We start from the raw sequence: 15,598 nt of genomic DNA, 5'->3' as shown, positions 1-15,598 counted from the left end.
ACGACGAGGAAGGATTGTTGGACGAACTAGAGGGGACTGAGGAAATCTCAATCTTGCAGGACGTGGGTGGGTGGCCGGGGAGAGGGGGGAAGGGAAGGGAACACGCCCTCTGGCCTCTCCCAGGGCCCCTCCAGACGGAGGCTGCTGAGCCAGACTGGCCTCTGGCATCCGGGAGGAACAGTCTCAGGCCAAGGCCAAGGCCAAGGCCAGGCCCTTCTTGAGCTCGGGCAATGCAGGGGCCGTTCTGAACTTGGCGCTGTCTCTGCTGTCATTCTTCACGCGGTCACCTCCTGGGCAGGGAGAGGGCCCGGCTGGTGCGTCACACCGTGTGTCACAGGAAGTCCCGGACCGGCCTGCAGGCCCCTGCGGCGGCCTGTGACCTAAGCCCCAGGCTGCGAACACTGCGCAGGCCTGGTCTGGTCGGTGAGCTCGAACCCCAGCTTGAACACCGGTGGCTCTGGCCTCTCTCCTGGGGGCAGCATCGGTCACCAGTCCTGGCGTTCTCTTTCTGTCCTTACACCTCGGGCTTTGAGTGTGTGCACACATGGCCACGTACACCCGTGGATTCCTAAACATCCAGGCCTCCCACCCTTCACTTTTTACATTTTTTAGAAAAATGTTATGAGTTTATCTGAGCCAAACGGATGCCATGTCAGTAAGCAAGATCTCAAATGCTCCTCCTATAACACAGCCCAGTCCGACTTCCTTCCACGGGGTCCCCACCACGGGGTACCTCCTCTGGGGTGTCTTCCTCTCCTCAGAATGTCCAGGCTGCCACCAGACTCTAAACTGGGAGAGGGACTCCCAGCATGTCTGGGGGAGGCAGACGCTGTGTAGCATCTCAGAGGATTTGTGACTTCTGCACACCTTCCTTTCCCTCGGAGAAATTTCTCTAAATTCCTTCCCCCTCCCCCAGCCCAGTCCACACCAGAGCGGAAACCAAGACTAAGATATCAGCTGGCTTAGGTGGACACTCAGTGTATGCTAATAGCACCGTTTTCTCCACTCTGAAAGCCAGATTGGCGTGGCCTAGGGGAGTGGCGGGGGGTAGGGGGCAGTAGTGGGGGGAGGCGGAAGGGCGTGGAGGGACAGCGTCACTGAAGATGAGGAGCAGGAAGATGCCGCCTGGAGGACATGAGGGTGGAGGGCACCAGGGGCAGGGCCTCAGGGTAAGGCAGGGGACGCCCTCTGTGGCCCACGGAAGCACACCACCAGGAAGGAGCAGCAAGAGCCCAGCGACCTGTCACCCGGGCCAGTTTTCACATGTCCTTCCCTCACTCCGCCCTGGAGGGTCAGAAACAGTCCCGGCAAGAGGGGAGAAGTGAACAGAAAAGTAACCACATGTGCTTGCTGAGACTGCCAGGGAGAGACTCCCCACGGTACGAGCCCACACGACTGGCCTGCCCTGCAGATGACCCTAACACGACCAGTTTGATGGGAGAACCCAACTGTCTAGGTCCGTGGTCAGCAAACCGCGGCTCGAGAGCCACATGCTGCTCTTTGGCCCCTTGAGTGTGGCTCTTCCACAAAATACCACGGCCTGGTTGACTCTATTTTGAAGAAGTGTCATTAGAAGAGTTTAAGTTTAAAAAATGTGGCTCTCCAAAGAAATTTCATTCGTTGTACTGTTGATATTTGGCTCGGTTGACTAATGAGTTTGCCGACCACTGGTCTAGGTATAAAAATGAAATGGTGCTGTTGTGTGTTTTTTTAACCCTCACCTGAGGATATCTTTCTCACTTATTTTTTTAGGAAGAGGGGAAGGGAGAGAGGGGAAGGGAAGAGAGAGAGACACCATCCACCTGAGAGAGACACATCGATTGTAAGCCTCCTGCATGGGTCCCAGTAGGGGCCAGGATGAACCTGCGATGGAGGGACGTGCCCTTGGCCGGGAATTGAACCCAAGACCCTGCAGTCTGTGGGCTGATGACTCCCCAACCACGGAGCTGAACCAGCCAGGGCAAAATGGTTTTCTTTTTCTTTCTTCTTTTTTTTTAAAAAAAAAATATATTTTACTGAATTTCTACAGAGAGGAAGGGAGAGGGATAGAGAGTTAGAAACATCCATCAGCTGCCTCCTGCACCTCTCCCCCCACCCCCACAGGGGATGTGCCCACAACCCAGGTACCTGCCCTTGACCGGAATTGAACCTGGGACCCTTCAGTCAACAGGCCAACGCTCTATCCACTGAGCCACACTGTTCAGGGCCCACCATTGTTCTTGTGCAGCTGGAAGTGCCTGAAGTGACACCCTTGGGAGGGGAGTAACTCTGGAGAGAGCAAGTAACCTTGTCAGCTCTCCTGTAACCCAGTCCCTGCCTCGCTTCCTCCCTCCTCCACAGAACCTCCCCGACCCTCTCCTTCATCTCAGACGGAGAACCGCTGCCCGCTGCGGTCTCCGGAGCACGTGAGGTCTTGTTCCTCGGCATACGGGCTCATGAGAGTTCGGCTCAGACTCACAAAAATGCTCCACAGGTCTGGGAGTTTCCTATGTCCAATCATGAGTAGGAATATTTTCCCACTGATTTGTATTCCTTCCTGCATTAACTATGGGTCCACCTTGTTCATCAGTTTTCTTCTAATAAGGATTTAATGATTTTCTTACTAGTCTGCCTGAGTATTTTATTTTATGTTTTTATTTTTTTTAAATACATTTTTCTTGATTTTTGAGAGGAAGGGAGTGTGGGAGAGATAGAAACATCAATGATGAGAGAGAACCATTGATGGGCTGCCTCCTGCACAACCCACACTGTGGGGACCGAGCCCGCAACCCAGGCACGTGCCCTGACCAGGAATCAACTATGACCTCCTGGTTCATAGATCAATGCTCCACCACTGGGCCATGCTGGCTGGGCTGCCTGAGTATTTTAAATATTAAAGATTATATTCCAGTCAAGGGCACGTGCCCGGGTTGTGGGCTCAATCCCCAGTAGAGGGCGTGTAAGAAACATTGATGGGAGTGTAAGAGAATCAGTGATGTTTCTATCTCATCATTGATGTTTCTATCTCTCTCTCCCTCTCCCTGCCTCTCTGAAAAACAATACAAATATATTTTTTAAAAATCATTAACTCTGTCGTATTAGTGGCAAGTATTTTTTTTCCTGGTTTGTTTTTTGCCCTTTAATTCATGATTTTCAGTGCTTATAAAAGATTTATGACTATACATTTCATTTTTTAAAACATAGATAGTTCTTTCCCATCTTATTTTTTAAAAATATTTTTATTGCTTTTTAGCAAGAGAGGAAGGGAGAGGGAGAAAGAGAAACATCGGTGTGAGGGTAGCACATTGATCAGCTGCCTTCTTCATGCCCCCAGCTGGGGATAGAGCCTGCCAGCTGGGCATGTGCCCTGATGGGGAAGGCTTTCTGTGCACAGGACCACACCCAACCACTGAGCCACACAGCCAGGGCCCTTCCCGTCTCACGATCAATCACCAGAATATCCTTGGTGACTTTTTCCCCCCTGGGAGGGGAGATTATAAATGAAATTTCTTTGTGGTTCTTATGATTTCTATACTTAACTTATAATAACAAACACATAGTCTTCTATAGTCTTCTATAACAAAGAAGGGGAATTGGAAGGACTCCCAGACCAAATTAGAAAAACAAATAAATTAAAACATAAAAACGCTGTGCTGTTCACTTGGAGGAAAGGCGAACACCGAAGCCCCCGCCCCCCCCCCCCCCCCCCCCCCGTCCTCGGCCCAGGCCCGTGCGGGCGGCTACCTGCGTTCTGCTCCATGCTCTCCTTGATGCCGTCCAGCAGCTCCTGTGCGTCATCCACGTTCTCCTCCTCCTCCTCCTCTTCCTCCTCGTCTTCTTCCCCTCCTTCCATTCCGAACTTGGGGGCCACGATGGCCTCCTGCACACCACAGGGTCCTCCGTTGGCCGGTGCCCTGCCCTGGTTTGCTACTCACTACTCACCTGCCACGGGGGGCAGGGTGCTGGAGGAGGGCACAGGGGAAATCTCTGAAATCCCTCTCCGGTTTGCTACGAACCTACAGCTGCTCGAGGAAGGAAAGCCTTCCTTAAAAACGCGTTCCGTGAGTAAGCTGATAATGCCCTGAGCAACATACACCAAGAATAAAAGAAAACAGCCCTAACCGGTGTGGCTCAGTGGTAGAGCGTCGGCCTGTGGACTCAAGGGTCCCGGGTTCGATTCCGGTCAAGGGCATGTGCCTTGGTTGCGGGCACATCCCCGGTAGGGGGTGTGCAAGAGGCAGCTGATCGATGTTTCTCTCTCATTAATGTTTCTCTCTCTTTAATGTTTCTCTCTCATTAATGTTTCTCTCTCTCCCTCTTCCTTCTTCGCTGTAAAAAATCAATAAAATATTTTTAAAAAATAAAGAAAATAAAAAATTGAAGAAGGTGTCACAGCCCACGTGCCCTGCGCAGGAGGCCTGGGTGAAGGAGAGGCCCTGCGTGCCCGCCCGCAGTGGAAAGGACTCAGCGTGGGAAAGAGTGGAGCAGGCCCCTGGCGGCGTCACGGACGGACCCGAGAGCGGAGTGCGGAGAGAGACAAGTCAGAAACGGCTGGGAACCCTAGGGCTTCGCGCCTGCGGGACACAAAGCGGAAACTGAGAACACAGACAGCAGTGCGGTGGTCGCCCGAGGGAAGGGGTGGGGGAGGAGGGTCCTAACATAAGGTAACGGGTGAAGATGTGAGTTTGGGGGTGGGCACAGGGCACAGCTCTTGCTGTTGTTTTTTTATTGATTTTTTTTTTTTTCCAGAGAGGAAGGAGAGGGATAGAGAGTTAGAAACATCCATGAGAGAGAATCATCAATCAGCTGCCTCCTGCAAACCCCCTACTAGGGATGTGACCGCAACCAAGGTACATGCCCTTGACCGGAATCGAACCTGGGACCCTTCAGTCTGCAGGACTACGCTCTATTCACTGAGCCAAACCGTCCAGGTTTGTAACATAGAAACCCACACCTTGCTCTAACCGGTTGACCGATGACACCCAAATCATGTTATAAGTAAGTAAGTAAGTAAATAAAGTTCCCTCTCAACAGGGAGAATGGAAGATGTACTTTGTGCAGCAGCTGGCGACAGACTAAGCCCCCAGGCCACCCCTGGGAGCGGCTTCCGTCTCCGGGAGCAGAGCCCACGGGCCTCGGAGTGTTCACAGCGGGGCCAGCGACAGCCGCCCGCGAGGGCAACAGCCCCCTGTGCAGGGCGACATGCACCTCCGGGGGCTCCGTTAGCTCACAGCTAAGGACAGCACTTTCTAGAACAGGGCAATCCCCTGGAAGGCCGTGAAAAGCGGTACCAGAACAACATAGACTGGTGAACAAGAACAGACCCAGAGACAAGGAGCCATGGGTCAGACTGTTGGACCTCAGAGGGAGGGTGGGGATAAAAGGGAGAGATCCACCAAAGGACTTGTGTGCACACATAGGAGCCTAACCAGTGGTCAAGGACAATAGGGGGGTGGGGGCATAAGTGGGAAAGGGTGGGGGATTGGAATGGGGGGTTGAGGACAAATATGTGATACCTTAATCAATCAATCAATCAATCAATCAATCAATAAAGCAGTACCAGCTTCGCGATGGCTTCGGAGATGACGTCCTTGAGCTTGATGTGGTGGATCTTGTAGTACCTGGCCAGCACTTCCGAGATGCTGGACTTGCCCACGCCGGGGGGGCCGAGGATGCACACCTTGATGGGCTTGGAGAGGAAGTGAGGGTCACTACCCAGCTGGGCGCGGCCAGCAGCTCCAGGGCCCCACCAGGGGGGCTTCAGAGCCAGGGGGGCTTCAGAGACTTGGACCCTGGGAGGCTAGCCCTCCAGTCCTTTTCTCCACGTGTGCAGTGACCATGACCAGGCATGGGGGGTGGGGGAGGGCAATGCTCCCGGTACAGGTGCAGGAAGAGGCCCAGATGCTGAGAGAGAAAGCGCACGCGTAACCCGCCATGGATTCACAGCTTCTGCCGCGGAGACAACAGAGACACCGGCGAGTTTCTGCTCTCGGGGACACAGTGCCCACTTCATTGCCTCGTGAGAACTGTGTCTGGCCTGAACTTGGTCTTTAATGATACGTTCCTTTTTCACACACACAATTTGCTCTGGCTTTAAGCCCGCCCGCTCAGTGCTTGATCCTCGACCTATGAACCAGGGGGTCACGGTTCGATTCCCAGTCAGGGCACATGCCTGGGCTGTGGGCTCCATCCCCAGGAAGGGGGAGAGGGTAGGGGGGCGAGGGGGAGGGCAGGAGGCAACCAATCAATGTGTCTCTCTCACATCGATGTTTCTCTGTCTTTGTTTCTCCCCCTCCCTTCAACTCTCTCTAAAAAACAATGGGAAAATATCCTCAGATGAGGATTAAAAAAAAACCACACACATTTTTTTCATGTGCTGCCGTGGAATAAACGTAAAGATCTGGACAAGTGCTGCTTCAGAGAGGGCGGATGGTCCGTAGGCCGTTCCAGCTGAGCTCACGGCCCAGCTCGGATGAATCCCTAACTAGCCATGTGACCTTGAAGAAGTCTCTCGGAGCCCTGGTTTTCACCTCTATTCTATGGAGATAAGAATATCTTCCTTGCCGAAACCGGTTTGGCTCAGTGGATAGAGCGTTGGCCTTCAGACTGAAGGGTCCCAGGTTCAATTCCGGTCAAGGGCATGTACCTTGGTTGTGGGCACATCCCCAGGAGGGGGTGTGCAAGAGGCAGCTGATATTTCTTTCTCATCGAAGTTTCTAACTCTTTCTCCCTCTCCCTTTCCTCTCTGTAAAAAATCAATAAAATATATATATATATTTTTAAAAGAATATCTTCCTTCAACAGTTGTGCTGATGAAAATGACCAGCCAATCTCCTGGCCAATAGGATGGAAGTGAGAATCAGACTTCTTCCTCCTCCCCCTCCTCCCCCCTCCCATATATACATCTGGGACTGAAGCAGGCCTGACAGTAATTTTCTTTTCCTTACGTAGACCGCCCTGTGACAGTCAGTCTCGAAATCACTATCATGTTCCATGTGTGACAAGCATAACAGTCACCTATGTCAACTGTGAAATGGTTACTGGACTGAGATAATGCACATGTAGGTGCTAAGACCTGGTCCAGGGGGTCAGCCTTGGAGAAGAAGCGGACGTGAGAAGCTTGGGCCTGGCCGCCGGGGACGCGGGGACGCGGGGAGGGGACGCGGGGAGGGGACGCGGGGGCGCCGGGACGGCGGGTACCAGCAGCCCGCGGCTCTGCTTGTACTCCCGCAGCACGCTGCCGATGTTCTCCACGAAGCCGGCCTGGGACACCCAGCGGAGGTTGAAGTTCTCCTTCACGAAGAGCGCCTCCATGCGCAGGTTGACCAGCAGGTGGTCGATGCTGTCTTGCTGGGAGAGAAAGGCGCGTTAGAGGTTTGTCTCTTTCTTTTTCTTTCTTTTTTTAAAAATAGATTTTATTGTTTTTTTACAGAGAGGAAGAGAGAGGGATAGAGAGTTAGAAACATCAATGAGAGAGAATCATCGATCAGCTGCCTCCTGCACACCCCCCGCTGGGGATGTGCCTGCAGCCAAGGTACATGCCCTTCACTGGAATCGAACCCGGGACCTTTCAGTCTGCAGGCCAATGCTCTATCCACTGAGCCAAACTGGTTTTGGCTGCTTCAGATGTCCTTTTTTTTTTTTTTTTTTTTTAATATAATTTATTGATTTTTTACAGAGAGGAAGGGAGAGAGATAGAGAGTTAGAAACATCGATGAGAGAGAAACATCGATCAGCTGCCTCCTGCACACCCACCACTGGGGATGTGCCCACAACCAAGGTACACGCCCTTGACCGGAATCGAACCTGGGACCCTGCAGTCCGCAGGCCGATGCTCTATCCACTGAGCCGAACTGGTTTCGGCGGTTTGTCTCTTTCTGTGGATGGCTCAGACAGGCCCACATCTACTATCATTAGAGCAAATGACGTACCCCACCACTCAGGACAGCCGGCCCCGCCGCGCCGCGCTGGGAATGGACGGAGGAGCGCCCGCCTGCGTGCTCCTGACCGGCAGCCGCCTGTTCTTACAGGAGCCGCCCCGATAGGAAGATACTGGAAGGGCCAGCATCAGGTTTCTCCTTACGAATGTTTAACTGCATCTCCTTTCGAACAGTGCAATTCCATGGTTCAAAAACCCCCGAGGACAGCCCGGCCGGTGTGGCTCAGTGGTGGAGCTTCCACCTGTGAACCAGGAGGTCACGGCTGGATTCCCAGTCAGGGCACACACCCAGGCTGGCGGCTCCATCCCCAGGATGGGGCACGCAGGAGGCAGCTGATTGATGATTCCCTCTCATTATTTCTCTCTCTCTCTCTCTCTCTCTCTCTCTCTCCCTCCCTCCCTCCCTCCCTCCCTCTCTCTTTCCTCTCTGAGGTCAATAAAAATACGTTTTTAAAAATCCCCAAAAACAAAAGCCGAGGGAAATGGCCCCTTGGGCGCCGAGGCCACCCACCCGCCTCTGCTCCCCCAGTGATCCAGCGCTTCCAGAAACATCCTCAAGGCAGTTCTGACCCGTTTGTTCCTAAAAGGTTACGTCCTAAGCTGCATCCCAAGAGCACACTGCGTGCCGAAGCCACATTGTTACCCGTGGGGTGGGATCGGAATGGCCGCCTCTCGTGAGGTTTAGAGAGAGGGCAGAGAGGAGACCACCCAGTGCCAACACCACTGTTCCTGGCGAACACTTTCCGGCCACAGGCCTCAGAGAGATCAAGACAGAATACAGGCTCGAGAGGATAGGAGAGGAGAGGAGAGGGGAGGGGAGGGGAGGGGAGGGGAGGGGAGGAAAGGGGAGGGGAGGGGAGGGGAGGGGAGGGGAGGAGAGGGGAGGGGAAGAGAGGGGAGGAGAGGAGAGGAGAGGAGAGGAGAGGAGAGGAGAGGGGAGGGGAGGGGAGGGGAGGGGAGGGGAGGGGAGGGGAGGGGAGAGGAGAACGGAGGGGAAGGGAGAGGAGAACGGAGGGGAAGGGAGGGGAGGGGAGGGGAGGGGAGGGGAAGAGAGGGGAGGAGAGGAGAGGAGAGGAGAGGGGAGGGGAGGGGAGGGGAGGGGAGGGGAGGGGAGGGGAGGAGAGGGGAGGGGAGGGGAGGGGAGGAGAGGGGAGGGGAGGGGAGGGGAGGGGAGGGGAGGAGAGGGGAGGGGAGGGGAAGAGAGGAGAGGAGAGGGGAGGGGAGGGGAGGGGAGGGGAGGGGAGGGGAGAGGAGAACGGAGGGGAGGGGAGGGGAGGGGAGAGGAGAACGGAGGGGAAGGGAGGGGAGGGGAGGGGAGGGGAGGGGAGGGGAGGGGAGGGGAGGGGAAGAGAGGGGAGGAGAGGAGAGGAGAGGAGAGGGGAGGGGAGGGGAGGGGAGGGGAGGGGAGGGGAGGGGAGGGAGGATCGGAGAGCATTGTTTTAAGCAGAGGATCGGCTGCCCAAAGGGAGGAGCCTGGCAGCCAGGCAGCCAGGCAGCCAGACCCCAAACCCCTCAGGCCCCACCGCCGCCCAGGAAGGGGAAAGAGAGCCTCAGGCACTGACCGGCAGGTCCTTGTTGAGGAAAGCGTTCTCTTTGAGCACTTTCTGGGTTTTCCCGGGGCCGGTGTTCCTGCTGATGCACTGCGGGGGAAGGGACATGTCATGTGGTTTACCCGCCGGTGGTGATACACACGTCCTCAGAGGAAGGCAAACGTAACTGAATGTCGATAAAAAATACTGCACAACAGAGGGGAGTGCACGGAGGGCACCCCGAGGCGGCACAGAGGCACCGTTCCCGGGCTTCACCGTCCCCGCAGCGTGGGGCTGGAGAAGAGAGCGGGGCGGCCCGGCTCCTGCCCTCAGGCAGCTCCCGTCTGAAAGGCGGGCAGACCTGTGTGCACAGATGTGCACTGTTTGCAGCCGGCGAAGGGGGTGCTGGGGAGACAGCTGGCCTGTGCGGGAGGCAGGGAGGAGGCGGGGAGGGTGCGGGGGAAGGTCTCTGAGCTGGATGTGAAGGTGGGGGGCGGGGTGAGCAGGCCCGCATGGCTCCCTGGCACCCGGTGGCTTTGGCTGGGAAGGCTGGGACTAGGGAGGGGGCTTCACGGACCCAGAGCTCCTGGAAGCAGCTGGGAGGTTCGGAGAACGTGGCCTTCAATACACTGAGGCTCCGTGGCTCAGTGGCTGAACCAGGAGGTCACAGTTTGATTCCCGGTCAGGGCACAGGCAGGGGTTGTGTGCTCCATCCTCTGTGTGGGACATGCAGGAGGCAGCTGATCCATGATTCTCTCTCATCATTGATGTTTCTATCTCTCTCTCTCTCCCCCCTCACTTCCTCTCTGAAATCAATAAAAAATACACTTTTTAAAAACACACTGATGAGGCAGGTGTGTGTCCGTGTCCTCGTGAGTGGCTGTGTGTGTCCAGCCCACAGCGGCCTTCCCTGCGGCCCGCACGCAGCTCCTGGAGAAAGGCCACTGGCTGTGTCTCCCCAGCACCTGGCCTGCAGGGGCAGGCGGGGGGCTGGGTTTTAGGGGTGCTCCACACGAGGAGGCCCGGGCCTCGTTAACACACCTGCTTCGGTGACTACACTCAGGGTTAAGATGGATGAGGAAATGCCAGGGCAGGAAGCCGCCCATCGCCTTCACCAGCAGAGAGGAGTGGACCAGGAACCGGAAGGCTGCTGGCCCTTGAGCTCTGGCAAAGGTCAGGGCTGTCACCCACTGTTTGGTTGAGACACTGGCAGCTGAAGCAACTTCCCCACCGGACAGTCATGTAAACCCTTACTGATAAGAGGCCTGCCTGCTACTGGAGATGGCCTGCCTCAGGGCTATAGGTGCGTCCCAAACTGAATGAAAGGACGGGGAGGCCTGAGCCCAGGCAGGGTCCTTCCTCTTGAGCTGGGCTCCCACCTGGCCCCCCAATATTTCCAAATTACTGTTTCTTGTCTCGTCTCTTCCATTTGCATGGGGCCTCTTCTCCAGATCCCGAACCCTGAACCCTGAACCCTGGGAGACGTGGGAAATCACGTGCCATTGAGCGGGGGACCCGGGGCCGTACCTTGACCAGGTCCTCCAGGGTCTGCACGGAGTCGTCCACGGCGACCAGGTACCGGACCTTGGGCACGTGGTCTATCACGTTCTGGATCACGCTGCGGAGTGCCAGGGCGGGGAGGGCCGTCCCGGGGGAGAGAAGCCAAGAGATGCGGTCAACAGGCCGGCAGGGCTCCTGCTGATGATTGTAGAACATCCCTTCCCACAGTTAGAAACGATAATGGAACCAGCTGAAACCTCTGCCGACAGAGGGCGCACTCCGCCCTCGGGGCCAGGTGAACGCTGGCTGCAGAGGGCGAGGAGCTGTCGGGAGTAGAAGCTTATAGGATTCAGGGGATGCAACTTTTAGAAAAATAACACAGCTTAAGATTAGGGCTATTTGGGGTGATGGGGGCCATGGGGCGATAAGGTCACATACGTAATACCTTAATCAATCAATCAATTAATCAATCAATCAAAAAGACCAGGGCTTTGGAGGAGACCTGTGCAGGGAGGGGTCCTAAAGCTTCATTTTTCCCCAGTAAATCTGGGGTTGGGACTGTTATAATCATGTAACCCCTTTAATTATTGTGGGAAACGTTTGCTGTGTGGACACCCCCAATACTCTGTGACTTCCAACATTAATGAACACCCCACTATCTTGATATGAAGCTCTGAGCCCTTAAAGTGTAAACGCCCTGCTCCCGGCATAAGGTTCACCGTCTGGCCCACACCGATAAGGACACTTTTTTTTTTTTTTTTTTTTGCTTGTTTGTTTTTTAATATATTTTATTGATTTTGTACAGAGAGGAAGGGAGAGAGATAGAGAGTCAGAAACATCGATGAGAGAGTCATCGATCAGCTGCCTCTTGCACACCCCCTACTGGGATATGCCCGCAACCAAGGTACATGACCTTGACCGGAATCAAACTTGGGACCCTTCAGGCCCCAAGCCGACGCTCTATCCATTGAGCCAAACCGGTTTCGGCTAAGGACACAGTTGTTTACGGCGGTCCATATAACCCGGGCGAGCTCCAGCTGAGGTCTCCTGCCCGATGAGAGGAGGACTCCACGTCGCTCTGGGAGACCAGCCCCTGACTGCTCTGCTGTGTGAGCCTGAACTCTGCGGCCGCCTGCCTGTCTCTGTTTCCATGGTCTGTCCTGCGGTGTGCATGGCCAGGAGCCCGGGACCCACTGGGAGCGGGTAACTACACCCTGTGTGATCGCACACTCATTCTGTCTGTGGGTCATGTGTTCCGGCTTGGCTCAGCTGTCTAGACATGGAAGCACCAGGGGATAGGCCGTTACTGCTGACCCCTGGTCACCTGCGTTTGTCCCACTAAGTCTAGACAGATAATCCATTAATTGGTGCTTACTTGGGACGGGGACCAATTCACTAGTGGCCGGTGGATGAGAGTGAGAGGGCAATCTGGAAGCCAGACCTCAGGGAAGAGCAGTAGCTGTGCCCTCCAAGGGGAAGTGGTGGGGGGGAGGGGAGGTGAGTAGAGGGGTGGCAGAATCAGATCCCAACATGTAGATCTGACGAACCACGAACAAAGGGAGCCATCTATGGCCCTTGTCTAAGTCAGGGCCTGCAAAGCTGGGGAGGGCCTCCGGGCCTGTTGGAGCATAGAGTTGGGAAACTCTACAAGCGTGAAAACCATGTTAAGCACAGCCCGTGTGGCTCCGTGGTGGAGCATCGACCTATGGACCAGGAGGTCATGGCTCCATGTGTGGTTAGGGCACACGCCCTGGTTTTGGGCTTGATTCCCAGTGGGGGGCGTGCAGGAGGCAGCCAATCAAGGATTCTCTGTCATCATTGATGTTTCTTTCTCTCCCCCTTCCCCTTTAAAATCAATAAAAATATATATATTGCCCTGACTGGTTTGGATCAGTAGATAGAGCGTTGGCCTGCGGACTGAAGGGTCCCAGGTTCGATTCCAGTCAAGGGCATGTACCTTGGTTGCGGGCACATCCCCAGTAGGGGGTGTGCAGGAGGCAGCTGATGGATGTTTCTCTCTCATCGATGTTTCTCTCTATTCCTCTCCCTTCCTCTGTAAAAAAGTCAATAAAATATATATTTAAAAATATATTTTAAAAGAACACAACATGCACACCGCCCCCCCCCCCCCCCCCATGTGTTCATTTTACCTGCAGTTGCCAAAACCAACCCACCTCCGCTTTAGCGTTTGCTACCTGACTCCTGGCTTGGAACCGGCAGGTGGGGCCTCTCGCCCGGCACAGAAGCAGGAGGAGAGGCCCCCAGAATGCCCAGGCCACGTCCTTCCTTTTCCAGAGAGGCTCACCCTGCCGCCCGGGCTCTGAAAGGGTGGGCCTGAGCTGGTGGGGAGCCGGGGCTTTAGAAGGCGGACACGTGTCCTCAGATGCGCACGGCGATGATAACAGAACCTCCCGCGGCGCGTTGGTGTGAGGAACAAACACGGCGATCCGGGGCAGGGTCTCAGCCCTCGGTGAGGCTCCACCAACGGGCACACACACCGGCACATCCGTCCGTGCGTTCGGGGGCAGCGGAGCCCCCGGGGGCGAATACTCACCCGGCTAGATCAAGCACGTGAATTGTCGGGATTACATTGGTTCCATCTCCAAACACGGGCAATGCAGGGACCTCGCCCAACCAAGCCAACTGGAAGGAAGACAAGCAGAATGCTGTCTAAGATCTATTTCTGATAGTCCTCCCTTCCCCCAACTGATAGACAGAGAATGACATAAACTCCACCTGCAGTCCGAACATTCCTGAGCTCCTAACCAGGCACCTTATATGGACTGTTCACTGAACCACCAATCAGCACCTGCCAAATATCCTAAGCCCCCGATTCCTAAGTGCCTAGTCATGTGCCTTGTCATGTGCCTTTTGTAAAACCACCAATCAGCATGGGCCTAGTCCCCTAAGCCCCATCCCTTTCCTCCCCTCAGAAGGCGCCTTCACCCCTGCACACTCTCTATCTCTCCTCCGGAAGGCAGCCCGGCCAGGGTCTTCTCCTCCAATAAAGCCTGTGTCCTGGTTCTCCGGCCTCTGTCTCATCTTTCCGTTTCCCCCGGCACGTGGTGCGACGTGGCGATGGCAGCTCACCCACGCCCCAGCCAGAGGCCCCGAGGGACTGCCCGCCTGATGCCTTGGCCCTCAGAGGGAGCCTCAGGGAGAGGTTTGGCCGATCAGTTCCCAGGGGATTGATCAAATCCCCTTTACGAGAAGTAAGTGCAACTGCTGAGCTGAAATGCTTTTCAAAACACCTACAATCCCATCAGCCGTCTCTAAGAGTCCCCGGCGTGAGGCCCACGTGCAGAGAAAGGCCCGCTGAGCACCTGCCTCCGAACGGAAGGCGTCCGCTTGGCTCTTTACTGTCCTGAGGGCGTGGCTACAGGGCCAACACGGGAAAGAAAAGCCGGTGGCTGGGAGGGGACATGAGTGGGGAGGGGAGAGGGGGTTGGAATGGGGGGTGGAGGACAAATATGTGATACCTTACTCAATAAAGAAGTTAAAAAAGAAAAAGAAAAAAAGAAAAGCAGGTGGCTCTGGTCGGCACCCTCACGTCCCCGGGGTCTCTGCTACTAGCCTGGCGTAGCCACGCCCAGGAGCCATCAGAAGTATCTTCCAAGTATCAGAAGTATCTTTAAATCATCAGAAGTATCTTTAAATATTCCCTGAGGAATATTTAAAATCCTCAGAGCCACCGGAAAGTCATACCTTGAAAAAGAAATGTAAGATGCCTCCTTCCAGTCCATACTGAAGTCCGGAAGCAATTACGTAAGTCGCGAATTTTTTGATCTAGGAGGCAAAACACAGAGGGAAGGCGATGCTGTCAATCCCAGGGATTGCTCCTGTGGTTAGCAATGAGCACCGCAGGAAGCCCCGGGCCATGCCTCCTGGAGGCCACGGAAGCGCAGTGTAAGATGGAAATTGTGTCCTCCAAAGGGGACAATGGGCCCTGGCTGATGTGGACCCGTTGGTTGGGCGTCGTCCAATGCACCAAAAGGTTGCTTGTTCGATTCCCCATCGGGGCACATACCCAGAATGTGGGTTCAATCCCCCCTGGTTGGGGTGCATTCGGAAGGCCACTGATTGATCTTTATCACATCGAGGTTTTCCTCTCTCTCCCTCTCCCTCCCTTCCCCCTGCCCCTCCTTCCCCTCCCTTATTCTAAAAATCAATTTAAAAAAAAACCAACCACCATATGTCAGAGGGAGGAAACAAAAAAGCATGTCAAATCCAAGATTTTGGAAGGAATTCCGAAGGCCTTGTACTCCTCAAGGGTTTGTCTTTCAAATTTAAATTACCTGCTTAATCCAGATCCCAGAGCCAATCAAGAGCCAGGACATTGCTGAAACCAGTTTGGCTCAGTAGATAGAGCATCAGCCTAGGGACTGAAAGGTCCAGGGTTTCGATTCCAGTCAGGGGCATGTACCTTGGCTGCGGGCACATCCCCAGTAGGGGGCGTGCAAGAGGCAGCTGGTCGATGTTTCTCTCTCATTGACGTTTCTAGCTCTCTATCTCTCTCCCTTCCTCTCTATAAAATATGTTAAAAAAAAAAAAAGAGATTTGTTGTTTTTGTTGTTGCTAATCCTCACATGAGGATATTTCCCATTGATCTTTAGAGAGAATGGAAGGGAAGAAACATCGATGCGAGAGACAC

General features: G+C 54.7%; 1 protein-coding gene across 2 annotated transcripts in view; it reads right to left on the bottom strand.

Annotated features, from left to right (window-relative positions):
• The window catches only part of AK7 (adenylate kinase 7), a 47,917-nt gene that overhangs the window by 14,281 nt on the left and 18,038 nt on the right, over positions 1-15,598 (bottom strand). For both annotated transcript variants that reach the window (XM_084898419.1, XM_084898420.1), the window contains exons 6-12: positions 14,653-14,733; positions 13,502-13,590; positions 10,975-11,065; positions 9,481-9,558; positions 7,180-7,329; positions 5,540-5,668; positions 3,724-3,859 (exon numbers count right to left, since the gene is read on the bottom strand). In XM_084898419.1, coding sequence (XP_084754545.1) covers positions 3,724-3,859; positions 5,540-5,668; positions 7,180-7,329; positions 9,481-9,558; positions 10,975-11,065; positions 13,502-13,590; positions 14,653-14,733 — 754 coding nt within the window. The remainder of the gene's footprint in view (positions 1-3,723; positions 3,860-5,539; positions 5,669-7,179; positions 7,330-9,480; positions 9,559-10,974; positions 11,066-13,501; positions 13,591-14,652; positions 14,734-15,598) is intronic.

Source organism: Pipistrellus hanaki (genome assembly GCF_964339955.1).
Source record: "Pipistrellus hanaki genome assembly, chromosome: 1".
NCBI classification, from domain to species: domain Eukaryota; kingdom Metazoa; phylum Chordata; class Mammalia; order Chiroptera; family Vespertilionidae; genus Pipistrellus; species Pipistrellus hanaki.
This window is presented reverse-complemented; position numbering and strand designations above follow the sequence as displayed.